The 27975-nt window shown below is 36.9% G+C and overlaps 1 protein-coding gene and 1 non-coding gene across 3 annotated transcripts; one reads left to right on the plus strand and one right to left on the minus strand.

The window, feature by feature from the left end:
• Window positions 1-2300: 2300 nt before the first annotated feature.
• On the minus strand, window positions 2301-25873 carry BBS5 (Bardet-Biedl syndrome 5). Of its 2 annotated transcripts, none has more exons than XM_008687087.2 (12): window positions 25739-25873; window positions 23443-23525; window positions 19786-19851; window positions 18829-18878; window positions 18569-18696; window positions 14667-14802; window positions 11956-12051; window positions 9732-9794; window positions 7749-7883; window positions 3803-3886; window positions 2854-2877; window positions 2301-2701 (listed from the first exon to the last, which is right to left on the minus strand). In XM_008687087.2, the coding sequence occupies exons 1-12, from the start codon at window positions 25795-25797 to the stop codon at window positions 2600-2602; spliced, it is 1026 nt and encodes a 341-aa protein (XP_008685309.1). In that variant the 5' UTR covers window positions 25798-25873; the 3' UTR covers window positions 2301-2599. The 2 variants fall into 2 exon arrangements, with proteins under 2 accessions (XP_008685309.1, XP_008685310.1); XM_008687088.2 differs by lacking the exon at window positions 25739-25873 and adding an exon at window positions 25381-25644.
• Window positions 17116-17219, plus strand: LOC121099901. The gene has a single exon (XR_005831626.1). It is a non-coding gene; the product is annotated as a U6 spliceosomal RNA (small nuclear RNA).
• Window positions 25874-27975: the final 2102 nt, after the last annotated feature.

Consider the following 27975-nt stretch of genomic DNA (forward strand, 5'->3'; position numbering starts at 1 on the left):
GATACATAAAGCATTAGAACATATGCCAATAAAGGCATGTTTAAAGAACGTGTTTATTGAACTGACAGAAAACTGAATCATAAAAATGAGTCAGTCTGCTAAAAATGGTCTAGTGGCAAACTCCTTGGCTGTCTGAATTAATGATGCAAAGGTCAAGAATATGAGGTGAGTTCATTTGAATACTCATAAGCAAAATCCCTTTTCCAATTACTGAGACATATAAATTATTTTCCACTTAAAACAATGGTATTTATAATTTTCTTTTAGAAGTAGGAAACTTAAAGACTTCTATTTATGTACTATTAATATAATTTAAAAAAAAACCTTTAATAAAAATACCCCATCATTATTGATGTAATAATGCAGAGAAACTGCTAATTTTCTAAGACATTCTAAATTATCCTTCTTTCATAAGTGGAAAAACTATAATTAGTATTGAATTACATTATAAAATTATTTAAGTTATTCATACCCTGCCTTTCTCTACAAAGGATCTGATGTGGCAAACAATTATAAAACAAGTAGAATAAAGGCAAAAGGTTAAAATGAATCAAGTCCAGAAAGAAATAGAAATAGTTAAAAGTCAACAGTAGGTAAAGAAAAAAATCACATGATTACTAAAGATATTCCATGATTTAAGTATTGAAGATAAAAAAATTAAATAAAATACAGAACAGATGTAACTCCACGAAAACAGTGTTATCAACAGAACACAGCAAAATCAGGAAGAAGTGCTACATCACCTGCATAATTTGAAAAACAAGCCTGTTCAAGGAAAAAAAAGAATACGTAACTCAAATCATAATCTAAGTTGTTGATTGTAATAGAACACCCTATTAATTATGGAGTGCAGAAGTCATGATTTGAAAAAAACCTGATCCTTTGTTTATATGCAGATGACATTGTATATACCTCTTCATGAACTATTTTATTACAAAATCATACTGTCGCATTTTCTGAACTCAGTGGGGCTGCAGATATACTGTATAATTTCAAAGTTTGGTATTCTTAAACCTCAAAAGACTATAAGCTCCTTGAAGACAGGAATTTTTGTTTTGGTTTGCTTTGTTCAATGCTATAGCCCCAGCGCCTCCTGTGCTCTGTAAATATTTGTCCAATGAATAAATGCCCCTAGATCAGTGAATTGTGTATTTTTAAACTTCGAGGTCTCTATCTATGAGTAAAGGCTTTTCCCTCTTATTTTACATCACAGTGAAGTCAAAGGTACTGTCAGCTGCTAAAACAACAGCTGAAAGAAGAGCTCATTGACTCTTTTTTCCATTTATAGATGTCACTAAAGGTTTTAACACACTAGAAAAAACTAACAGCTGCTCCCTTGTTTAAACAATAAATGACTCATTTCTCTCTACTTGTAACAACTAACATTTGAAAAGATTAGTGAGTCAGATGCAAACACCATGATATGACATTTGAGATTCCTTACTAGTCAGCAATTATAAAATCTGTTTTGCTTCAAAAACCATTTAAACATATTCCTGGCAGCATTTTGTGACCTGTTTGAATTTTTCAAACAACCCGTTTTTTTCCCCTTAATGTAGGTTGTTTATTATAACCCCATCTCTTAAAAAGTGTACAAATCCTTTTCTTTTTAAATAAAGAAACGAATGTATTGCTTTTGTTCATTGATTTTAACTGAACTCAGGTTAGCACTTGGTTAGCATTTGGTTGTGCTATGTGTTTATGGTTTTACATACAATTGCGTCTTATTTTACACGCTGTTACACACTCACTCCTCTCCCTCTAGAGAAAGAGGGCTCCTTTGGCTAATTTCAATGGTTTAACAAAGGTTCCTCACAATGTTTCTTTATACCAAAGCAGTGGCAAAAAACATGAATGCCAGAGAAGTTGCCAAATCATAGCTAAGCAGGAAATCAGAGAATATCCTATTTTTGAAAACTTCAAAGAGGTTTCAGTGAGTACAAACAAGAAAGGCAATAAATGAGCAATTTATTTACAAACTATTTAAAACTATTTACTTACTAAATAAATGTATTCTTGCCAAAACTATATTGAAATTATTTATAAGATAGTGCCCAAAACATTACATAGGGGTTGATATACTCCAGAGTTAACTACTATTTTTAGGTTTTACAGAAATGGTTACTTAAACATGATAAGTTTAAGGGTCGCAATTTATATTAGAGTTGGCTTACATTTGGAGCCATTTGATAATTTATTTAAACCAGATTTTTATAATTAAAAAGGCAATATTTTGATTACTCTGTAAGAATAGTCTTATGCTTTTAAATAATACTTTCAAAACATTAAATGGTGCTGCATAAATTCTTTATTAAACCCAACATGATACAGTCATTTATTATCTGCAGACTAATAATTTACAAGCATTAGGTACAAAATAAACATATTTACAAACCAGATACATTTTGATTACAATTTTAAATTTAATTTTTAGAAAAGTGGCAATAAAATTAGATAAGTGAGTTCTTCCTTAATCATTAAAAAACTCTTTCTTAAAAGCTTTTTCTGTGAAAGTAAAAACTATTCCATGCCTTATAGCAGGCGACTAGTATCTTTAATCTTGAGATATCTTTAAATAGAAATCCAGCTCAACTCAAGATCAACTCATTACTTCCCAAAGTCCCTGTAGGGTGAATCCATCCTTCAATTTCTCTATTGCAAGCCCCAGTTCTTCTGAAAATACAGGTTCACGATCTTGTTGCTTTTTGGGAGATAAGAGGATGAGATGGGAGTAGAGAAGGTGGGCAAGGAAGAGGAAAAAAACAAAAAATACGTTTCACATAAGTTTTGTGAATACTAAATGCTGGAATATAGAAAGTTTTTTTTCATATACTATAGATAAAATGTGCTTACCTTATTGCCATCAGCAAAATAAGCCTATAAAACAAAGAAAATTATATTTCACATACTTGACATATAACAGGTCAGTGGACTAAGGAACAGGTAATTAATTTACTAAACAATTGTGTAACTACATGTAATTTACATTCTGTTCCCGCGTGTCTAATGGTCCTCTCACCTCTCTTTACTACACTAGAAGCAGATTTCACTTCTTCCGTCAATCATTAGTAATGACTACAAGACTTATGCTTTGAGCTCCAAAAAATGTGTTTTGTAATTTAATATATAATTAGCACTGTTAACTTGAAAGAAGATAAAAAGAATGACTTCGAAGTATAAAATTTCATCCCTACTTTTGGTTTAGAAGAAGGTGCTGGCAAAACAAAACAATCAGTGCTTCAATGTGTCAGCAAATGCTGTAGTTTACAATTAAATATTTTATATTAATTTCACACTTGTTTAAAAATATTTATTCCCAGAGTGGTATGCTGGCCAGATTCACACACTACACTATATAGAAAACATTAGTATTATTTTGGCTATGAAATAATACAAATTCAGAAACAGGAAAGCTCATAGTTTAAATACACTTTTTAATATAATATACCAATAAATTGAAAGGAAGTCCATCTCATAAAGATCAATAATGAAAAGTATAGATTTTAAATTAATTTAATTAACTATTTAACCTGTTCTATTATTCTAAGGTATGAAAAAATGTTCACAGATCTGAAATTCTCTCAATAATAGTGTTCTCAAACTATTTCCCCGTTTGGTCATTTAAAAGTAATTTCACACAAAGAAAAAATCCTTAACTTAAAAAAATTACTTTCTAACTCATGTTTAAGATAACTCCCAAAAGTCTGAAGTTCTATGGTGTTTTATACACTTAAGCCACTACTTAAACATGACCCAGATAAAAAAAATCATAAGAAATTTAGCAGCTCTTTGTCATGCTCACCACAAAAGCGTCCGTGTGATTGTCAGAGTCTATTTCTACATCATCTTGAATCTGTTCAACTGTCAGAGCTTCTAGGGGCTGTGGCTAAAAATCAGTAGATATTAAAATACATCAAGGAAAAAAATGCATCAAGGAGACAATATTAATTAAACAAATAATTTTAATAAAATGTGCTGTGAGAATTGTAAATACTTGTAAAAGGATAAAACAACCGAAAACTACTCAAGTCTTAGAAAAATCATTGTATAATTTATACTCTATTAAAACTAACTTGAGTAATAAATCAGTTAAATCTAAGCTTTTAAATCTGAAGTCAATACCATCAAAAGTATTAAAATGACAAATTTACACAAACTTAATATGATACATAGAGATATACTTAAAGAAAAAACTCTCAATGGACTTAATCTGATTTTCTTTCACATAGTTTAAAAAAACTAAGTTTTGATAAGAGCAAATTTTCAATTTTCTTTAAAATAGTCATTAAATAGAATTTGTGAAAAGTAAAAGAATACAGATTTGCATGGCATATTCCAATGGTAAAGCAGAATAAAATATGGTGCTGATATTAATTCATTTTTAAAATGTTTTAGTATTTCTGGTGTGTTAGGCACCATGCTAACACTACCAAGAGTAAAAAGTCCCTGCCGCTATCCACAAAAGGTTTGTAGTCTAGTGGGGATGGAACAAAGGATAAAACACAATTATAAATAACTAAATATTAGGTTGGAACATATGAAATTGCCATTTTTGTTAGTCAAAACGGTCAAATATTAGTATCATATGGTTCAACCTATGAAAAGTAATTGTAACAAATGCTGTATCTATTATAATAAAAAAGTTTAGAGACAGGACTTCTGGCTTGTGAATCCCAGAAACTTCCGTTAAGAAAAGAATGGCATGTAGTCTAGGTCTCTTAGGATGAGGATGACTTCCATAGGTAGGATTAGGGGAAAAGGTATTTCTGACAGAGAGGACTAGCATCAGCAAAGGTGAGAAACTTCAGGATGTGGCTGAAGAAAGATGAATAATCCAGTATGGTCAGAACAGAAGATTCACATGAGACAGAAGCAGCTACGCAGGGCTATTGTATTGAACAATCCCAAGGAGCATCATTCACACTAAAGTCTATGTTTACTATGGTCTCATAGTTGAGCAGTGCACAGCCTGTACAACCAGACACTGTGGCTGTGCAGATAAGGTAGGAAATGTAGGCTTGTGTCCACAGAAATTCTTTAATACCAACCCAAAGAATTCAGACTTTATCTATATGTAACTGGTGGGAAGGTGTGTAGGGTAGAAGTATATTCCTTGACAAAAGTGACCTAATCCCTTAATCTGAGGATTGCCTCAATGTTTCAACCACAGAGTTGTGTGACTGTGTACAAGTAACAACCTAGCTAAGTGTCAGTCTCCATAACTGTGAGATAAAGATAATAATAATGCTATACTTCATAGCACTGTTGGGAGGATTAAACGAGACGATGTGTATAAAGTTTTTAGAGCAGTGAATGGGAACAATAGGTGTTCAATGTAGTCATTCAACATCTATGAATGTTCACTAAGCGCCTATTTGTGCTAGTTCAAATTGCTGGAGATACAGTGGTTAAAGAAAATAGATGAAAATCCCTGACTTCATGGAGATGATTTATAGTGGAGAAGACTGATGAGTGTTACCAAATATAAAGCAAGCAAGTGAACAGGGATAAGGAACAAAAAAATGATGGAGGCTGCTGTTTTAGATGGTGGTCAGGGAAGACCTTCCTGAAGAGGTGGCTTTGGAGTGGGGACTTACATGAGATGACGGAGTGGGTTATTATGGCTGGTTATTATTATGTACTGGGGGCCAAAAAAGAAGAGAAGAAATGAAAGGCAGAGAGAGAATGGGTAGGAGAACTAACATACTGAGTGTCTCTCAGGTGCCAGGCATTGCACGGATATGATCAATAATTTTGTGAGAGAGATTATCTTCATTTTTAAAAAAATTTTTTACAGATTTTATTTATTTGAGAGAGTGAGAGCGAGAGTGAGAGAGCACGAGAAGGGGAAAAGGGCAGAGGGAGAGGGAGAGGGAGAAGCAGACTTCCCGCTGAGCAGGGAGCACGACATGGGTCATGACCTGAGCCGAAGGCAACCAACTGGACCCTGCAGATTATCTTCATTTTATGAGAAAATTGAAGCTCAAATCTGCCTAGAATCACAAATAAATGGTGAAATTAGGACTAAAGTCAGGTTTGCTAGGTTCCAAGGACCAGGCATGTTCTACAATATTATTATGCAAGCAAGAGTAATAATGGTAATTGTGGTTTGAGTGAAAAGAAAGGGATAGGAAAAGGGACGAGACTGTATGATTGAATGTGTAAAATAAGACAATGAGGAAAATAAAAAAATGAAATCTCTGAAGTTTTGAGCACAGCTGACTTTGCCAGTGCTAAAAATAAATAAGTAGAAAATAGATGCATCAGCAGGATAGTGCTTTTGAGAAAAATGATAGCATTTTAGGTATGCCAAGTTTGAGATATTAAAGTCCCAGTGTATCTTACAGACTTGGAAAATTACTTAATTAAATTACTAGGACAAACTTTTAAACGAGAAATTCAATTTATGCTGTTTGGAATGCTCATTTATGTGAAAATATTCAAGAATATTTAGAACCATGTTCATCTGCGAGAGTGTGTCAAGATCAGAATAAAAGACGGGGGAGTCATCTAACAGAAGTACAGGTTGAGGAAACCGGAAGAGGGCTGATATTCCTGAGGCATCTACAGAGAAGACAGAACGAAAGGGAGAGTGCTGAAAGAAGCGCAGGTAGGGAGGAAAACAGAAAAGGATGGTTAAAGATGTGAGAAACATGACTATATGTATAATACAGTGTCAGCAGCCCAGAGACAAGTTTCAGCTGGAAGGGAAGGGGGATATATAGAGAATATTACGGGGAGAGAAAAAGCTAGCAAGGAGCGCTACCAGGCAACAAGGGTCTGTTTGAAGTCAGAGGGTGTGAATTTGAACTTAGCTGCCCAGCCCTACTTCCTGATCTTCTCTGGTCACATGCTGCAGTCCAAGAGTAGAAGAGATATAGATAATACATGTGCTGTCTGATGGCCTCAACATGCTGAGCACCAGCAGGGACGCTGTTGGAAGAGTGGTGGCAAGGGCACCATCACAGTGTACGGTGAGGGCGCCAGCAAAAGAACAGACAGCAAGGGAGCCTGTGACAAGAGTGGTCAGTGAGGGCACCAGACACAAAACCTCTGGCCAGAGTACCTCTGACAGAGCAGACAGTGAGGACATCTCTAATGGAGTGGCTGGTGAGGACACCAGTGACAGACCGGATGACAAGGGTCCCAACTGGAGAGGCTGAAGAGTAAAGTCAAAAGAGAGCTGACGTACCTGGAGAGCAGGGTGGGTTTGGGGAAAACCCAGAAATCATAAGGAAAGCAAAGAGCAGACATGTGGATGTGATATTGAAAATATTTCATAACCAGCATGGCAGAGGCACTGATGAATAGGGAATGGACCAGGGCCACACTGATGGAGCAGACTCCTGGAGGTGCTATACTGCAGGGCTCTGTGGGAAAAGCCCAGTGTCTGTGAGGCCTGTGAGGTTTGCCCAAATGCTAGTGGGAGGCAGAAGTGGAATAAAAATAAAACAGAGCGAGAGACTGAAGTCTGTCCACATCAGAGGAGCCTTGCACATGGACACCTCTCTGGATAAACTGCTCTCCTAGAAGTGCAGGAATGAATGACGAAGCAGCCAGTGAGAAGACGGGTAGATGGCACAAATTAGTGATGGCCGAGGGGTCATGCTCTCTGAGCAGAGTCTGTATATCCATCATTTTAAACACAGTTCAAAATTAAATTGTACACAATGTGTTTATATCTGAATTTTATAGATTGTGTAAAAGCAATTCAGTAAACTCTTTATTTTACATACTGAACAAAATACCTTTTCTTCCATCTCATAATCAACTCCAAATATAGGACTGGCAGAATAGACTTTGTGAAGTGAATTGATTTCCTTAACTGATTCTTGTAGTTTTTCCACAGGATCTATTTTAAAGCCAAGAACATATCCTCCACTCTGTAAGAAAAAATAATGAAAAAACAAAAAACAAGCCTGAGGAATGGGTATTTACACTATATGATAAACTATGCTCTAATGTCCTTATTTCAGAGCAATATAGGTAAGCTGATTTTTTGATTAAAATTTTTGTAATGAAAAACTTAAAGCATATACAAAAATAGAAAAAAAGGGTACAAGTGTCCATGTAGCCATCATCCAGCTTCAATAAGTAGCAACATTTGGCAAACTCTTTTCCATCTTTAACCTCTCCTTTCCCCAAATCTCCTCCCCTCACTCAGGATTATTTTAAAGCATATCCAGGTATCACATCACTTCATCTGTAAACATCAAAGATGATGTTTTAAGATTTTAAAAAAATACACTATAGATTGTGAAGGCCAACAAACTAAGTTTTTCTTGAGCTAGACCTTGAAAAGGAATAGATCATATATTAAAAGAAAGGGAATGGCCCAGCTGAGGCTAATTCCTTGAAGAATTAGGGAATAAACCTGACCAGGACAGGTTGTTGTTGAAAGTGTTAAAAAATTAAGTAGCATACTGTGAAAGGTGAGAGCATAAGCTTTAGGTTGAGAGCATATACTTTTGAGTTTAAATTCTGGTTTTATTATTTATTATTATTTTTTTAATTTTTAAAAAGAGATTTTATTTATTTATTTGACAGAGACAGGCAGCAAGAGAGGGAACATAGGCAGTGGGAGTGGGAGAGGAAGAAGGAGGCTCCCAGCGGAGGAGCCTGGCATGGGGCTCGATCCCAGGACTCTGGAATCATGCCCTGAGCCGAAGGCAGACGCTTAACGACCGAGCCACCCAGGCACCCCCTAAATTCTGGTTTTAAAACAAATTTACTAGCCTTATTATGTTGGGAAACATACTTTCCTTAATCTTTTAAGCCTCAATTTTCTTTTTCATTCATTCGTTTGTTCATTCATTTATTCATTTATTAATTATGTTCAGTTAGCCAATATATAGTACATCATTAGTTTTTGATGTAGTTATTAGCTGCATATAACACCCAGTGCTCATCACACCACATGCCTTAATACCCATCACCCAGTGACCCCATCCAAGCCTCACATTTCTAATCATAAAAGTTATCAAATTGTTGTATTAAATAAAATAATGTACACATGATATTTGACACAGTTCCTGAAACATAGTAAGCACCCAGTAAATGGAAGCTACAAGTCTGCAGGCCAGGGGAAAGGAGTGAGTAGACATTCATATTTACATTTAGAATTTAGAAAAGCACTGATTTTACAAATAAGTAAATGTTTTATTTAAATGTATTTCTGCAAAGATCTGGCTCATGGGGCATAGCAACTATAATTAGATACAGTATAATCTGCATATGAGAGTATAAAATCTCAAACAGGGTGCGTATGTGTGTGTATTTATATATATGTTTTTCAATGACATTCTTGTCAATCAGTCAGACCTGAATCAAAACCTATCTCCACCACTTACTAGTTGTGAGACTGTGGGCAAGGTTCCTAACTTCTCCAAGTCTCAGTTTCCTTGAATGTAAAATGGGGAAAAATAGTAACTGTATCATAGGGTTGTGTAAAGATTGAGAGAATGCATGAAAAGTTCAGTGACTTAACTCTGTCATTAAAAAATGATAATCATGATGATAATAATGGTTATGTCTGCCCAAAAAAGAAACTTTTATAAAAAGATTTTTCCTATGTGGACAATTAGTATATGACTTTAAACTCTTTATTTAACATGTTAAAGCTAATATGCTTCTTGGATGTAAACTGGTTACTATATAAATAAAACAAAAAAATAGACTGTCACATAGTTTAAAAAATCTATTAAAGATTAATAAAATTTAAAATATCTTACCTGCTGAGAGCTTTCTATGACAAGAGCTAAACCAAATTTTGAATCTCTAATCTTTATTGAACGCTAGATGTAAAATGAAAAAGAAGAAAATGCATGTTTTTATTATCTGATAGTAGTGATTCTTTAGCACAAACAAGTTTTTCAACTTCTACACAGTAACTGCTTTTCATAGTCTAAAGAACAGACTTCTCCCTCTTTCCTTCATTATATTCCCATAGAAATCAAGTAAATGAAAATGCTCATACTAGAAATAGGCTGCAAACTTGTAAGGTAATATAAAGAAGACATCTCTGAAATATGCACAAATTATCCCACTCAAATATCCCCCAAAATCAGGGAGTCTAAAATTTTTCTGAGTATTTTAAACCAAAGGCCGGCAATCTTTTAGTACTGGAGAGTGTTTTTTGTGGTTCCCAAGGCTGGGTTAGTTTTTAAAAGTCACATGAATATGACTGTCCTAGTGACAGACTGTGTTGATATCAGATTGCAAGTTGTTTGGACCAGGCTGAATTCATTCCAGAGGCCATATTTGGTAACTGTATTCTTAAATAACAAAAAGCGTCTATCTGAAGAACGAAGAAAAGCACAAGGTTGTTTACTACTCAGTAATTTTTTAGTATAATAGAGATTAGGTCAGACGAGCTATAACATATGTAAACCATATAAAACAGCAATGAACAATACAAACACATTTATCAAATACCTATGGAGACTCTATCGTATCTTCCCAGACACGATTATAAATTCTTGTGTTTCTTTAGATGACCAGAAATGATTTTCTTCCTATCAGATTCTATGATTTCCTGCTTAATCTCTAACAGACTGAAACCTCCTTGATGGCAGGAACTGTGTACTGGTTCATAATTTTCATGACTGTATTGCTAGCACCAAACACAGAGTAGGTGCTAAATATTTGGCAAATGAATGATCTGGTATTTTAAAGTAACCCAGAAATCAAACAATTTAGCAAAAGATAGGCTTGGGAATAGTTAGCAAAGAATCATCCTTCTTATAAACCAAGAAATCTTTTTAAAAAATGACATTTTCCAGATATCACATACATTGTGTCTATTCAATAAATATTTGTTAAAGAAACTGCTTAGTGCTAAGACTACTTATATCCCACAATAAGGGCAATTATCATAGGAAAACCACACAGGATTTTCATTGACTATTTTTATGTTCCATCTAATTTGCACTAGAGTCCTATAAGTAATTTCCTTATGTAAAACAAAATTCTTCAGTTTATTGGAGTTTACTATTTGTTTCACTGAATCACATACTTAGAGTAGCAGCAGAAGAGATAAAAAGAACCACTTTTACTCTCAAAACAAATTGGTCTCAGATGTAGTTAGTTCTTATTCTGGATTTTAACAGAATTAATAATTTAACAGAATTAATAATTTTAATTGAACTTAAGCTAAAATCATTATCACTAAAAACCATCTTAATTCCTTTCACCAAACCTGTTGTATGAATCCAGCTTGTACTACATCCTGTATCTGAATACAGTGAAAACAGTTCATTCACAGAACTAAAGAATTCATTCTGGCTTTAAAAGCAGTGTTAAGGGAGCCAATACAGTGTGTGTGGATCAGTGTGTTGAATCCATGCAAAGAACCACTATATACCTGCCTCATGAAAAGGTTATGGAAGAAGGACACATCTCAAAAAAAAAAAAAAAAAAAAAAAAAAAAAGGCAAGGAAAAGAAAAAAAAAAAAACCCACATTTTAATCTGTATGGTGACTATTTTTTAAAAAAGATTTTATTTATTTACTTGACAGAGAGAGGGGGAGAGAGAGAACAAGCAGGGGGAGCAGCAGAAGGAGAGGGAGAAGCAGGCTCCCTGCTGAGCAGAGAGCCCAATGTGGGGCTCAATCCCAGGACCCTGGGATCATGACCTGAGCTGAAGGCAGACGCTTAACTGACTGAGTAACCCAGGCGCCCCTGTATGGTGACTATTAAAAATTTTTAAATCCAATATATTTCTCTTTTAACAAAAAGTTGATATTGGTGGGGTTTTCCTTGAATGTAAGTACCATTGGGTCTTTTCTATGTTGAAATTATGAATTATCAACATTTTAAAAAGTCTGCTCTCAGGTACACTGCTGCCACTCAAAAAGAGGGAGACAGAATTCATCTAATCCTGAAAGTTCTATTAACTAGTGAACAGAAATTATTTATTCTACATTAAAATAAGGTCACCCAAATGCATGCACTTACAATTTGCAGATATGGTATGCTGACGTTAAAACTGTCATTCATATTTGCATGCCACACAATTCTCACGTTGGTAATAAAAAAGGTTCCTAAATTTCCCTGTAAAAGATGAGAGATACATCAATGATCATTTGTTTGAATACTTACTCTTTATTTTCTAAACACCAGAATAATTCTCATTGTCACAGTAGCAGATGGAGTATTAATGACTTCATTATTCACTGGATCGAAGAACAATTAGATGACTGAGGGCCTGGATTCTGAAGTTAGACTCTAATCATTATACCATCAGTACTTACAGTTGTCTGACCATGGGCAAAAATTTGTTCTTGGTGCATTGTGTCAAATATAAAATGGAGATTTGATTAAATAACCCCTATAAATAAAGCCCTTATCGCAGTGTCTGGCACATAGTAAGCATTCTGCAAGTGTTAGATCTTATTACGACTATTGTTCAAACCCTGGGATACGTTAAGACAAGGAAATTGTGGTAAGAGAAAGACAAAACGTATGTGATAACCCCCATTAGTCCACAAGAGATGTTTTATGGCTCTTTAACACTAACTATAAATCAAAACTGTTTTCCAATTATATGGCCCTTCAACATCTACTCAAAATCACTCCATTAATGGTAGCTAAATGGTCTAAAAAAAATCTTTAATACCCAGTACATGGCACCAAAATTAGCCACCTTTACCATTTATCTATAGCGTCATCCACCGCTACCCCCACCTCCTCCGCACCATATACTCCCAGAGGGACTTATTTTATATGGTGAGGTCGGGCACAAAACATTAACTTACAAACCCACAACCTGAAAAGCCCTCTTCTGGGATGACCAGGTTTGATACATCAGAAAAGACCACCTATTTCTTAATTACAATTAAGTTAATAAACACATGTGTAAGTATATAGATAATTTCCCTCCTTTACTCTCATCTTGAAAAAACCTGTTATACAAAAATTTTTAGCTCCCTTATTCCTGGCCCACATCCCATTAAACAGTACTAACTCTAACTTTATAAGGAATAATTATTTATGTCATTCTTTCCTCTTAATTTAGGAGAAGAGAGCAACTTGCAAAACTCCTAAGGATTTATTCCAAAAGAATAGGAGGGCATATTTTATATTCAATAAACATAAGTTAGGTTAACAATAACAGTCCTATTTTCAGTAAAATATTTCTGATAATCCTGAACATCTTAATTAATTAATTTAAAATGCCAGGTGTGGTGCTAGATGGTAAGGATCTAACTATGAACAGAGTAATTCCACCTCTATCCTTATAAAGCCTATAATCTAATGTTGGGGTACAGACAAGCTCTGTATTTTAGAGCAGGAACAATTTGAAGTGGTAATTAAGTACAGACTCCATAAGCAACACAAAAGAAAGCTTACAGACAATGACATCTAAGCTATGACCTACAGTAGAGATCTGTAAACTATGGTTTATGGGACAAATCTGGCCTGCTACCTCATTTTGTATGGCTCACAAGCCAAGAAGCCAAGTTTCTTGGTCCCACAAACCAAGTTTTACATTTTTAAATGGTTGGAAAAAAGTTAAAAGAATAGTAATTCATGACACATGAATACTGTATGAAATTCAAATTTCAGCGTCCATAACAAAGTTTTATTGAAACAGCCATGCTCATTTGTTGCCTATGGCTGGTTTCACACTACAATGGCAAGTCTGAGAAGTTATGACAGAAATGGTATGACCAGCAAAGCCTAAAATATTTACCATCTGGCCCATTAGAGTAAAAAGCTTGCTGATTCCTGATTAGGACTTATTTAGATGTAGAGCTGTCTATATACTACAGAACCATTATCAGAGTTTAAAACTAGAACTTTCCAAATGAGCAAAATTTAATTACAACTTAAGTTTATGATTCAGTGTTTAGCAAGAAGCTCTCATTTAAATGCTATAGCTTTACCCCAGTGGTTATCAGTCTAACCTAGGTTGTAACACACACAGAGGCTGGAAACTATTCTTATGTAAGAGAAAATTTTTCTTTAGAAATTGATGTGTTACTTATTCCAACTTAGATATTTTAACTGGTCATAACTTCAAGAGCAGATGAGAAGTTATAATAATGGATGTAGGAATCACCAAATGAGTTATATGTTTAATTCCGTAAGGGCCAGATTTTCTTTCATTTTTTTTTTTTTTAAGATTTTATTTTAAAGTAATCTCTACACCCAACATGGGGCTTGAACTCACAGCCCCGAGATCAAGAGTTGCAAGCTCTTCCAACTGAGCCAGCCAAGTACCCCCAAAAAGACCAGATTAAAAGTCTTCCATGACTGTCCACCTCATGGCTTTCCTCCATCAGCCTAAGTTATCAAGATATTAAGGGTAGTGCAGCATGTGGGGAAGAACGCAGTTCTCAGACGAACTAGATGTATGAAGTCACTTAATTCTTTGGGGTCTGAGTTTTTAATCTTTAAGTGAATGGAGACTGAAAAAGATAATCAATCTCTCAGGGCACTCCACTTGTAAATTCTATGTACAACAAATGTTGCTAAAAAGAGCACAAAACCATGAAAATGTGAAAATTGGAATATTATTTTATATCGAGAGCTATATTGCTGATTTATCAGGAGATATAATGCTAATTTTAACAGAGTTAAGTGAATATTCAAACTCAATGATAAATGGAAAAATGATTACCAAAGCACTGACCCAAGAGGTTCATTAGCTTTTGGCACAATACCTGATCACTGGATAAATTCCATACTCCATTGATTTTATCATATACATGTTCTTGTGGTAATAATCTTAGCTGCTTATTTTGAATTAGTGCACTTCTCAATTTAAAATCACGATACATTTTAGAAGTTTCATATGCTCTATAAAAAAGAACAAAGACCAACCCAAACTGAAAATGTGGTTTTCCTAGGTTATGTTTACTTATCTACCAAAATATACAATTGTTAATACTTACATATATCACTCAAATAATTATCACAATAAATTAAAAAATTTGCTTTTCAATAAGTTTTGGTGTCACAGTCTTTTATAGACTTTACCATTTTAGTGTAGTATTTACATATTTTATCTCAGTAACCTAAATTTAAAGGTCTAATTTTTAAGACAATGTGTATGGTACAGCACAAATGAGAGGAAGCATTTTCTCTTTAAGCTGAAAAACAATGCTTGCATATAACAGACATGGAAATTATTTTTCCCTATCAAAATGCTTCCCTCCATTTCTGTTTTAGTCAAAGGCACCTTTAAGTGAAAGGCACAACTGGGAGTCCAATTCTTTTTCTCATTGCAACTGCAAACATGCTCACAGCTACCCCTATACAGAAAATTGGAATGAATCTGTATTAACTCCAAAAGGGACCCTAGGAGACTGTGTATCTGTGTGCAAGTGTACGTGTGTATATAACATCCCTCTAACTTTGTTCTCTCTCCTTGCCTTCCTACTGATAAATAATCAATACAGAAGATGGTTCTGTATTTATTAGTTTTGATTAGTTCCTTTTAAAGATTTATTTGAGAGACAGCAAGAGAGAGAGAGAGCACACACAAGCAGGGGGCTGGGCAGAGGGAGAGGAAGAAGGAGAGGAACAGAGAGAATCTCAAGCAGACTCCCCGCTGAGTGTGGAGCCCCATCATGGGGCTCAATCTCAGAACCCTGAGATCATGACCTGAGCCAAAATCAAGAGCTGGGATGCTTAATTGACTGAGCCACCCAAGTGCCCCTGGGTTTTATTATAACTTTTTGGATTAGTTTTTTTATAACATTTGATTAATTATAATTTTACCCCACAAACTCATAGGCTAATTTACCCATTTAATAAAACTGAAGGATTTTCTTAGCCTGAATAACTTTAGAAGTCATTTATATAAATCATAATATTCATTGTTAAACTTATGATTTTTACTTTAATTAACCTAATATATAAATTGTGAAAGATGAGGATTTGAGCATTTGCCTATAAATCTTAATTTCCTTTAGTGCTATAGTCATCAATATTTAACCAGTGGACAAAATGGAAACTATTTATGCTGTGAGTTATTTGTGGGGGAACACTTATTTTTATATTATTGAAGAAAAGCAGCTTATATGCTCCTTTCATACTCCTCTTCATATTGTATCTCTAACTAAAGTGAAATAAAGAGCTAAGCCTTAGATATATGTACAACAGAAATGAAAAATATTCATAATAGCTAAAAAGTGGAAACAATCCAAATGTCTATCAACAATTAGTGAGTAAACAAAATATGTTCATACAATGGAATACTATTTAGCTATAAGAAAGAGTGAAGTACTGATATATGCTACGACATGATCAGTGAAAACACTATGTAAGTGAAATAAGTCAATCATAAAAGGCCACTATATTGTATGATTCCATTTATATTAAATGTCCCAAATAGGTTAATCCACAGAGAAAGAAGTAATTCAGTGATTGCCAGGAGCTATGAAGAGGAGGGAATGGGGAAGGACTATGGGGACTAAAGGGCTATAAGGGTTTCTTTCTAGGGTGACAGAAATATTCCAGAATTGGGTAGTGATGATAGCTGCACAATATTGTGAAATACTAAAACTATCAAACTGTATACTTTATTTTTTTAAAGGTTTTATTTATTTATTTATTTGAGAGAGAGCAGAGTAAGACAGAGCACATGAGCGGGAAGTGGGGGTGGGAGGGACAGAGGGAAAAGCAGACTTCCTGTTAAGCAGGGAGCCTGATGTGGGGCTCGATCTCAAGACCCCGGGATCACGAACCAGGCCAAAGGCAGACACTTAACCAACTGAGACACCCAGGTGCCCCTCAAACTGTAAACTTTGAAATGGTATGGTAAATTTTCTATTACATGAATTATATCTCAAAAAATTTAAACCATTATGTAGATTAGAAAATCATCAACAAAATGCAAAACCAAATAACTAGGAAACTAAGAAATAAATTTGCAACATATATGACAGATGAGGGCATAATTAAGAAATTTATAATAGAAAGCTACAAATAGCCAAAAAAAGGAGAAAAATGTCAACAACACTAGTAATAAAGAAATGCAAATTAAAACAATAGTATATAATTTGTGTGTGTGAGTATAAATTTGTATATATGTATAATAGCCTATCATCTTAGCCAAGCTTTTAAAAAATCATAGTACTTAGGGCTGGTTAAAAATAAAGAGCTAAGGTGCTCACCTCAGCAGCACATATATTAAAACCAGGATAATACAGAGATTAGCATAGCCCCCGTGCAATGATGACAAGCATATTCATGAAGCATTCCATATTTTCTGCAGTTCCCTAGCTAATTGCCACCCTTTGTAGATTAACTCGGAGGAAATGATATGAGCACAACATGCAGCTCTGAATAATGAAATTGTGATATTTTATTAGAAAAATATTCCTGCAAAGCAATTTATGACATGTGGATGAGGCTGAGTTACACCTGAAAAATTATGTGCAAATATCTCGTTTTTACATATCTTGGAAATGAGAAGATGTCAACTTGCATTTCCTTATAGAATTAAAAAAAAAAAAAAAAAGCAGGGCACCTGGGTGGCTCAGTTGGTTAAGCAGCTGCCTTCGGCTCTGGTCATGATCCCAGGGTCCTGGGATCAAGCCCCAGAGTTCTGGGATTGAGCCTCGGGGTCCTGGGATCGAGCCCGAGGCAGGCTCCTTGCTCAGCAGGGAGTCTGCTCTTCTTCTCCCTCTGTGCTCTCGCGCTCTCTCTCAAGTAATTAAAAAAAATCTTAAAAATGAGAGCTAAGGTAGTGAAAAGAATTTAGAAAACAAATGAACAAAACAACCACAAAAGAAAACAACAAAACTCTTTAGGGAAAATACCCAGACATGCCTTCTACTGCTAGTAAAATAATCTTTTTTTTTTTTTAGAGATTTTATTTATTTATTTATTTGACAGAGAGAGAGACAGCAGCGAGAGAGGGAACACAAGCAGGGGGAGTGGGAGAGGAAGCACCAGGCTCCCAGCATATGAGCCTGATGTGGGGCTTGATCCCAGCACCCCGGGATCATGCCCTGAGCCAAAGGCAGACGCTAAACAACTGAGCCACCCAGGCGCCCCTGCTAGTAAAATAATCTTAAAAAAAAATTAAAAAGATTTATTTATTTTAGAGAGAGAGAGAGAGAGTGGGGGAGGGGAAAGGGAGGGAAAGGGAGTGAGAAACTCAAGCAGACTCTGCACTGAGCGCAGAGCCCAAGGTGGGTCTCAATCTTAGGACCCTAAGATCACGACCTGAGCCAAAACCAAGAGTTGGAGGCTTAACTGACTGAGCCACGCAGGTTCCCCTAAAATAATGTTTTTTAATTCATTAACTGAATGATCCAACCTGGTTATCTACATTGAATGAACTCTCTATTTCACTGTAACTACCTTGTTAGCTAATTTAATAGAATTTTCAGTAGAAATTTTTATGAATCTTCAGTAGTCTTATGTGTTTTATAAATACTTTCAAAGTGCTTATTAAATGATAATGCAATATGTTCTTCTATATATCTTCAGGGTATTGCAATTTCCTGAAATTGGAGGAAGACAGTACTACAATCATATACTTTATCCTCTAAACCTTTATATCACAGAATTGCCTTAAAATTATACAATAATCCATAAAGTATTACCATACCTGTGTACTGCAATCACAGAAGTAAAAAGTCTAGGACTTCCCGGAACCAAATTTGTAAATATAAACTCAAAACGAGTACTGTTACATTTTGTTAGTATATAAAGAGCTTCAGTTTGGCCTCGTAATTTCTGTAAGGAGAAATTTATTTAAAATTTCAGATTTCAAGAGCAATTTCTCATTTAACAGTGAAAACAAAGTCCAATCTCAAATATCTAATGTTTCTTCACTATATATATTTCAATAAGATTTTTCAGACTTACAGAGTTAGCAGTCCTTGTGGTAATGTTCAATATGCAGTTGTAACCAATAGCTAAAATTCAAAAGCAAAGAATTTCAAGAACATGATATAATAAACTGAGAGATAAAAAACTCTGTATACAGAACTTTAAGTTTTAAAAATTAAATATACGTAAAGCACAACTTTAAAACATTTTAATAAATTACTACAAATTTAAGTTAAATAATTAAAAGAACTAGAAAGTAAATTCTGCTTCTTTGGACAAACAACATTCATAGCTTCTCTGAGGAAGAAAGAAAGGAAGTTTGCTTCTCTAAAACCTATATAGGGGGCGCCTGGGTGGCACAGTGGTTAAGCGTCTGCCTTTGGCTCAGGGCGTGATCCCGGCGTTACGGGATCGAGCCCCACATCAGGCTCCTCCGCTATGAGCCTGCTTCTTCCTCTCCCACTCCCCCTGCTTGTGTTCCCTCTCTCGCTGGCTCTCTATCTCTGTCAAATAAATAAATAAAATCTTTAAAAAAAATAAATAAATAAAACCTATATAGAACGTTTACTGAACATCTTAGCACCAGTACCTCAAGAAAAAAGGTCTAGCTGGACAATCTAAAATAATTTTTAAAAATAAGTAAAACAAAATTTAACACAATGAAAGGTTGTACTTTTATTAGAATTTAGATCTCCCTTCTTTGGGATTAGTTGAAACAGGTCATAGCAAGTTGTCAAAGATAAGCAAAGAACAAAAACCATTCAGCGTAAAAGCACTAAATCTCATGTATGTCCAAGAGACAAAATGGACTGAAAAATATTTCTTTTGCAAAATGGTACAGTCTGTGATTAGTCTAGGACTGCTAAAGTTTTTATCAATTTAAGTTTTCTGCATATTTCACAGTACAGCTTTTTTGGTTATCAACAGCCACTGTGCAAGTTCACCTGACAAAGTATTTTTTTTTCTTTAGTGTTATCCAACAAAGATACTTACAAAGATTGACTCTGGGTAATGCCAAAGAATGCCAGATGATTCTTAAATTTGTTACTAAGAGTCTACCTAAAAGCAAACACACACACACAAAAATAGGTTACTTTAAGTAAGGACCCATTTTCACAGTACAGAAAGAGGGAAACATGGAACTTCTAGCTCAGTAACAGCAGTAATCCCCACAGATGTTTTCATACATTTATCAACTAAATATGTTTATTGCTCATATCTATCCTGTGTAAGGTATACAATCCCAGAGAAACAAAATCTGACAGTTACAGAAGGGGTGCAGGTATTCAATGCCAATAACTTGGTTTGACTCAAATCAACAGAGAACTGTGTACTGGAATTTTGTCTTGGTGGAAGCTGTTCTGGGAGTCCCAGCAGGTCATATGCACAACTGAGAATGAGTATGGGATAGTATAATTACAAAGCCATTTAGTGAAATCACATTTCTCAAAGGACTTTCATATATACACTAATCTCTGCCACAGGAGTGCTCTCTAAACAGTTCTCATTTACATAAGCCACACTTATAAACCCATTTTTTTTTTGCAATAAGCAAAAAATTTTGGCTCATATGAAGTTATGGCCAGGCTGAAGTCTGCTTACGGCTTTATGTTTTTCATTCCTAACCTCAGACTGATGTTCTTAACTGAAATATAGAGTTAGATAAACTTCATTTCCCAAAGTGTGTCTTATGAAACAGCAGTCCCTATAAATGCTCTAGAAAAAAAAAGTGAAGTAAATCTGAGTATGGTAAACTATGTATCTTACAGATTTATAATACAATTAACATATTAGCATAGCTTTGTGATAATCCTGAATAAAATTCTCTTAACTTTGTTTAACCAACATTTCTTCAACAAATTATAACCATAGAATTCTTTTGATGAGTAATCTATAGCCAGGTGATTCCCCTTCCTCCCCGAAAACCCCTAGAATATCCAAAATCAGAGAAACTCAGCTTGTGGGAATGCTAGAGTGAGACGGAATAAGGCGGTTAAAATAAAGGAAGGCATTCTCAAGAGAAACTGTGGAACATACTATGTTTGACAAAAAAATAAATAACCCAGCACGGCAAGAGTATAAGGTTCACTCAAGATCATAGAAGAGTAGACACTGCATCTATTGGTTGGGGTCAAACAGACAACAGATGGCACACTTAAATTAGAATAACGAGGTTTATTTATAAAAGGACTTATTACAAAGGTATGAGTGGGGTTGTCAGGAACCATAAGTGAGTGCTGCAAACCTGTTACCACCCCAGGCCCAGTGGGACAAGGATAGGGAACAGTTAGCCAAATCTGGAAGTCCTGCACAGCTGAATACCTTGAGGAGAAAGAACCAGGGGAATAAATACCCAGACCTCACTCTCCTGCCTCCCTTTGATCTTCCGGCATGGCTCTACCAACCCAAAGCTAGAGTGCACAAGGAGTCCCTTGACGTAGTCTGTATATGTCATTTTCCCAGGGCAAGGAGGAAAGGGTGATGGGTACTGGACCTGGAGGGACAAATGTAAGCCAGTGGTACAAGCAAGACAGACTATTTGTGGACAAACTATTTTGTTATTATAGATACACTGATCTATGTTTTCCTTATTTCATGTAAGTAACATTATATCTCCACAACTGGGCTATAAGCCCAGGACATCTTTTGATTCTTTTTGATATTTGTCTATTAGAGGATTCCAGGAAAAATTATGGAGTGGTAAGTAAAGCCACTGACCAATTCTGATTACCTATTTTTCAGTTCTTTGATACATTTCCTACAAATCTCTAGCATTCTTATGTTGCCTCTTTCTTGCTGAAAGGCCTCATCCTATAGTTACAAACCCAGTGTCCTAGGCATGGACTTTTCTCTCTGTCTTTCCGAACACTAAAATATAATTGTCCTTGTTTTTCCTAATCTCAAACACTGAAATATGGCTGTCATTCCCATACAGCTTCAATGTGCAAAGCTAATCTGATAATTTCATGTTAGCGTACTTACAGTTGAAATGGATTAAATGTGCTAATCTTTTGGGGGTATTTATAGTTTTAACATGAACTGAACTTAATGAATGCCTTAATTTGGTCATTTTCAAACTGCTGGAAAGGAAAGGAAGAAGAAGGCTAGAAGGCAGGAGTCCCCTTCTCTTTTCTACCTTCTTATTAACCAGAAGCTCTATTACACTCCTGTAAAATTCCATTTTCTGGGGAATTGTTTCAGAGGTGAGTACACATACAGTTATTTTTATGAATAGGAAGATTTCAGGCACTCACCGTGATGGATACTTCTGGCCAGGGAGGTGTTTTGCTCTCTCTATTCCAAAGTGCTAGTATAAGATTCTGTACTCAGTGAGTACTCAATGAATTGAAAAATGTTCTATAAGCCATAGTCTTTGTATGGACTGGTGGATGGACTGTTATATAAGAGTCCCTGCCAGTCTGTAGAACAACCAAATTTTCTCTTGGCTTCCTTAAATTAATTCAGGTCTGTCAAGATCCAGGTATCTAGAGATTATTATTCCACCCTCAAATGTCCTCAAAGGCACAAATTAAGACTTCTTGTTTGCTGCTAAACCCTCATATCTCACTCTCACCTGGGCCTGGCCGACACCAGGAAGCATTTCATAAATGTGATCTAAGCATTTTTTTAAGGATGAGCCCTTGCCATTGACAGGTTCTGCCTGTAGCTGGTGGTGATAGGTGCCCTTCACAGGGAAGAAAGGCCTAAAACTAAGCCTGCTGCTCACATTCCACCCCAGAGCAGACCAGAAGAAAGACGCAGAGAGCAAGTGGCCACTTGAAAGGCTGCATGGGCACGTTCTCCTGATGAGGGTTATTGCACAGACTCTAGGATTTACTGATACTTCTCACCTGAAAGAGGTCTGCTCCTTTCCCCCCACTTACTCTTCTTTCAGTAAGAGGTTTATGACCCATCCTCCTAAACCTCCTTTCCTCTAAAAAACCTTTTCAGATATACTAGGCTGCCCACTCATCCCTTGTTTTTTTTTCCAAAAACAACAGTGATGCTTACAAGACCTGGTCACTGGACACTGGCTCTAAGTACAGCTGTTGTATGCAGCCTGGACTTTTCAAAGTTCCATACTTTGGGAAATCTGGTTTGAGAGGAACTCCAGAGTCCAACTCTGGCTGCTCCTCAGTGACATACATAGATGTCTCATAGGACTTTCATGCTTAACCTACAAATAGACTTCATAATATAGCACTAAATTTGCTCTCCACATGTCCATCTCCAGGTGTCAGTCTTGGGGGACTGTGAATTACTCTTGGATTTCTTAAAAGGAAGCATGGCTCCAGATAGCCCTCACATTCTTTGTGTGGGGAGGCAGATTCAAAAGTCAGAACTATCCCATGCCCCTTACAAACAGGGATTCCCGGAGTTTTAACAGTTATGTTGGAGAGAGCTGATGTCAAAACTGAGATTTACTGAAGGACCAAAGTTCTGAGGAAGAACCTGTATTCTCTGGTTATAGGTATAATACCCATCTTTTCTTCTGTTTAAGTCTGAGAAAAGTCTTATGTGGATTTAACTCTTTCACTGTCACAATTACAGTTACATATAATGCTGTTTCATATCTTATTCTCCAGCTATTATGAGTTAACAATTTTAACTCAAACCAGAAATATAAAACATATTAGGAAATGTACTCACCTCTATCCCCATTATTTCCTTTGGTGTCTTCAATTGAATCTAAACAATCAATAAGGACTTCTCCAGGTCTTGTTTTCATTTGTCTAAAATAAATATCAAGGTTTTAATAGCTACAACTATACACACTTACAATCTAGTTAGGGAGAAAAGAGACATATGCATATAAAACAGCCAAGAGTATAAATGATACGGTACCAAATGCTCATGCATTTGAAAATAAGGGCTTAAAAACTTTAAGAATCTGGAGACCAGTGGGGCCTGCAATGACCAAGGACATGTAGAGAAACCAGAACTAGGAGAGGTAGGATTTGGAGAAGTAAGAGAGAGAGGGAGGGGAGTCCATGATTAAAGACCAGAAAAAAGAAATGACAAGAGAATGTGGAAAGATGGGCCTGGCTCGGGAGGAAGATTCATGTTAAGGCGTACTGAGAAATATATGCCACTACCTCTGAATGCTAGTTGGGTAGGTATGGGCCTTGTCCTGTGGACAATGGAGAACCCACAGAGGTTTCTGAATAGAGGAGAGGTGGTCAGGCAGTCACGGAAGGAGCAAGTTAAAGCAAAGCATCGTCAGGACTCGGTAAACAATTAGATACAGGGAATAAAAGGAAATAAAGAGTGAAGAATAGTTTGCTGACTGACAGAATGCATTCCGGAGTGTCCCAAAACAAACAAAAACCTAGCAGAATATGTGGTAGAGCCTTCTAACACCTTCTCCATACAGCTGATTCAATTACCTACTGAAAATACAGATATGATCATAACATAACTTTCCTGCTTAAGAGTCTTCCATGTCATCCCACTGCCTAGAAAATGATGTCCAAAATCCTCAGCTAAATATTTTATAACCTGGCTAATCTACCTTTCTGTTTGTTCCTCCATCCTCTACCTGCCGACCCTGCCTTCCAGCCAATGACGTTTATACTTCCAAGACTCTGTTCTTAATGTTTTGTTTAGTTTTCTTATTTTTCTGGAATACTCTCCTGTCTAACCTGACAAGGCCCTGCCCAATCTTCAGGGTTGAACTCAAATATTATTTCTTCTTCAAGGCCTTCCCCAGGCAAAATGAACTATTCCGTTTCTATGATACCCCATCTTTTTGTTCATTTTTCTCCAGGATGGTATTTACCACATTTTAAAAAATAGTTGTCTATGTGTATCTCCTGCACTAAAATCGGGGCCAGGTGTATCATTTTCTATTATTTTTGTATCTCTAGCTATCAGGACAGTACCCAGTACCTAGAACATAGTAAGTAAGCATCTGCTAAATGTTCAATAAAATGGAAACCTTCATGAAATGGACATTTGCTTGGATTAAGAACCCTCCGAGAGTAATAAAAGTCATAGAATGTGTGCAATATGTAACCATCATTCATAATTTTATAAATTCCCTTCCCTCACAACTTCTTAAAGGATCTAAGACCATGTTAGTATTAGATATCTAGCCACAACTAAGCCTGGGAAATTATTTTATTTTCTAAGGTTTTGGTCATGATAAGGAATCATAAAAAGTGGCTAAGAAGCTTCATATCATTAACCCTAGAACCTCAGCTTCACGGTCTTCCAACAGTTAATATCTCAATGGGCGAATTTCCCCCCTTGGCCTTTGGGTAGGAGGATTTTAAGTATTCTCTCTTTAAAGCATTTTGGATACCAGACCTTTATCTGATATGTCTTTTGCAAATATCTTCTCCCAAAAAACTTAAAAAACAACAACAACCACCCAGGGTTAATGTTGAGAGGTTCCAAAAAGTAGCTCCTTCTTCCCATTGGTGATTTAAATGAATAACGAGATGGAAGCTTATCATGGAAATAAAGTTTGCGTGGTTAGGAATTTTGGAGAATGCTTATTCCCACCTCCCTTGTTTTACAGGCAAAGAGGCTCAAGCTTAAAATGACGAAGCCTAAGGGCCCACAATGTGTGTCGCTTTTCCAGACCTAGTTTCAGAACCCCGGTCTCCTGAGTCTCTGCCGAACGTTCCTGCACCATAGGAAACTGGGCACTCCAAGCTCACTTGGGTGTACCGGACCCCCAAGCCCTAGATGGTCCCGGACGTATTTGGGCTCAGCTTCCCGATAGGTGCCCGGGGCCAGGTCGGGGCCGGGGATCGCACTGCACTCAAACGGTTTACTTGAGAAGCGTTCCCGCAGTGGCCAGGCCAGTCCGGGGTCTCCCGGAGAGCCGACCGCAGGCTCAAACCTCCTCCCGCTCTCGCGAGGGCCGTGAGCAGTGGGGGCGCAGGCTCCTCCTGAAACCGCGTTGCGGCGCCCTCTACAGGTCCCGGGAGCGACTCACTGCGAGGAGACGTCGAAGCGGACATCCCGGTCCTCCCAAAGCGCGTCCAGCACCGACATGGTGACCGAGGCCCAACGGTGGCACTCTCCACAGCGGAGGAGGCCGAGTGGCGTCTCGCTGGCTCCCAGGCAACGGGCCGCCTCTGTCACGACGTCTACGGCGGGCGCCGAGATCCAAGCTTCCTGAGGTAGGGTGCGCGCTTTCCCCCGCCCCGTCGCGTCATTAAGCGGATTTGAAGCTCCAGGCCGGGTTGGGCGGCTCGGAGAAGCTAAACTGGCCCGGGCCCAGGACCGTGTGCTTGACCTCTGAGTGACTGACTTTCCTAGCCTCCAAACACACATCCTTAAGACATTCCACGCTCTCCGCCATTTTGCTCAGTCAAGAAATTTAGACTTAAAATTCTCAATTCTTTACCCGGCCCCGGCCAGATCTGGTCCTGCCCACCTGTCTGACCTATTTCTATCCGATCCTTTTGCCTGCATTCCAGCGAAGCAGGGCCCCCTTTCTCTGCCAGTAACTTTCTTTCCCCAGATCTCGCATGACCTGACCTCTGTCGCTTAAGTCTCAGCTCAAATGTCAGCAGAGGCGGTCCCTGATCTTTCTGTCACTGTACCCTGAGCACCCCGAGGACAGGACCTGATCTATCTAGTTTGCTTTGAACAGTAGCTGGCACAGAGTAGGCACGAAAACTTTTCAATGAATTAAAAACGCCTTCCTTCCCTCAACTTCTGACAATTCTTTAAAGCAGTGATTTTTAAAGCGTGACCTGAGATCCCTGGAGTTCCTTATGATTCTTTCAGGCACCTACAAGGTGTGCCTTCCATACGCACAATAATATGAAGACATTCTTTACCTTCGTAACTTATTTATTCATCGAATGTACAGTGGCGTTTTCCAGAGGCCATATGATGTGTAATTGTATATGGAAGCAGGTATGAGAGTCTAGCCGTCTTCCATTAAGCCAGGTATGAAAAAGATTTGTAAAAATGTAAAACAAAGCTACTCTTCTCACAGTTTTTTGGATAATGTAATTATTTTTAAAAATGCTACGTACATTGGGCACCCGGGTGGCTCAGTCAGTTGGGCGTCTGTCTTCAGCTTGGGTCGTGATCCCGGAGTCCTGGGAAGGAGTCCTGCTTCCGCCTCCCTGCTCAACAGGGAGTCTGCTTCTCTTTCCCTCCCCTGGCTCGTAGCACATTCTCTCTCTCTCACTCTCTCTCTCAAGTAAATAAATAAACTCTTTAAAAAAAATACTATGTACGTTAACATATAATGAGTTTACTACTTTTTAATGAATCAGTAAATGAAGTTTTAAATGTCTTATTAAAAAACAAAGCAGATGGCATCACAGTGCCGGACTTCAAGCTTTATTACAAAGCTATAATTATCAAGACAGTATGGTACTGGCACAAAAACAGACACATAAATCAATGGAACAGAACACAGAACTCAGAAACAGACCCTCAACTCTATGATCAACTAATCTTTGACAAAGCAGGAAAGAATATCCAATGGAAAAAAGACAGTCTCTTCAACAAATGGTGTTGGGAAAATTGGACAGCCACATGCAGAAGAATGAAACCGGACCATTTCCTTACAGCATACACAAAAATAGACTCAAAATTGATGAAAGACCTAAATGTGAGACCGGAATCTATCAAAATCCTTGAAGACAACACAGGCAGCAACCTCTTCGACCTCAGCCTTAGCAACTTCTTCCTAAACACATCGCCAAAGGCAAGGGAAGCAAGGGCAAAAATGAACTATTGGGGACTTCATCAAGATAAAAATCTTTTGCACAGCAAAGGGAACAGTCAACAAAACCAAAAGACAACTGACAGAATGGTAGAAGATATTTGCAAAAGACATATCAGATAAAGGGCTAGTATCCAAAATCTATAAAGAACTTATCAAACTCAACACCCAAAGAACAAATAATCCAATCAAGAAATGGGCAGAAGACATGAATAGACATTTCTGCAAAGAAGACATACAGATGGCCAACAAACACATGAAAAAGTGCTCAACATTACTCATCATCAGGGAGATACAAATCAAAACCACAATGAGATACCACCTCACACCAGTCAGAATGGCTAAAATGAACAAGTCAGAAAATGGACAGATGCTGGCAAGGATGTGGAGAAAGGGGAACCCTCCTACTGTTGGTGGGAATGCAAGCTGGTGTGCCACTCTGGAAAACAGTATGGAGGTTCCTCAAAACATTGAAAATAGAG

The sequence above is a fragment of the Ursus maritimus genome, unplaced genomic scaffold (assembly GCF_017311325.1).
Source record: "Ursus maritimus isolate PB19 unplaced genomic scaffold, ASM1731132v1 scaffold_1, whole genome shotgun sequence".
NCBI lineage: Eukaryota > Metazoa > Chordata > Mammalia > Carnivora > Ursidae > Ursus > Ursus maritimus.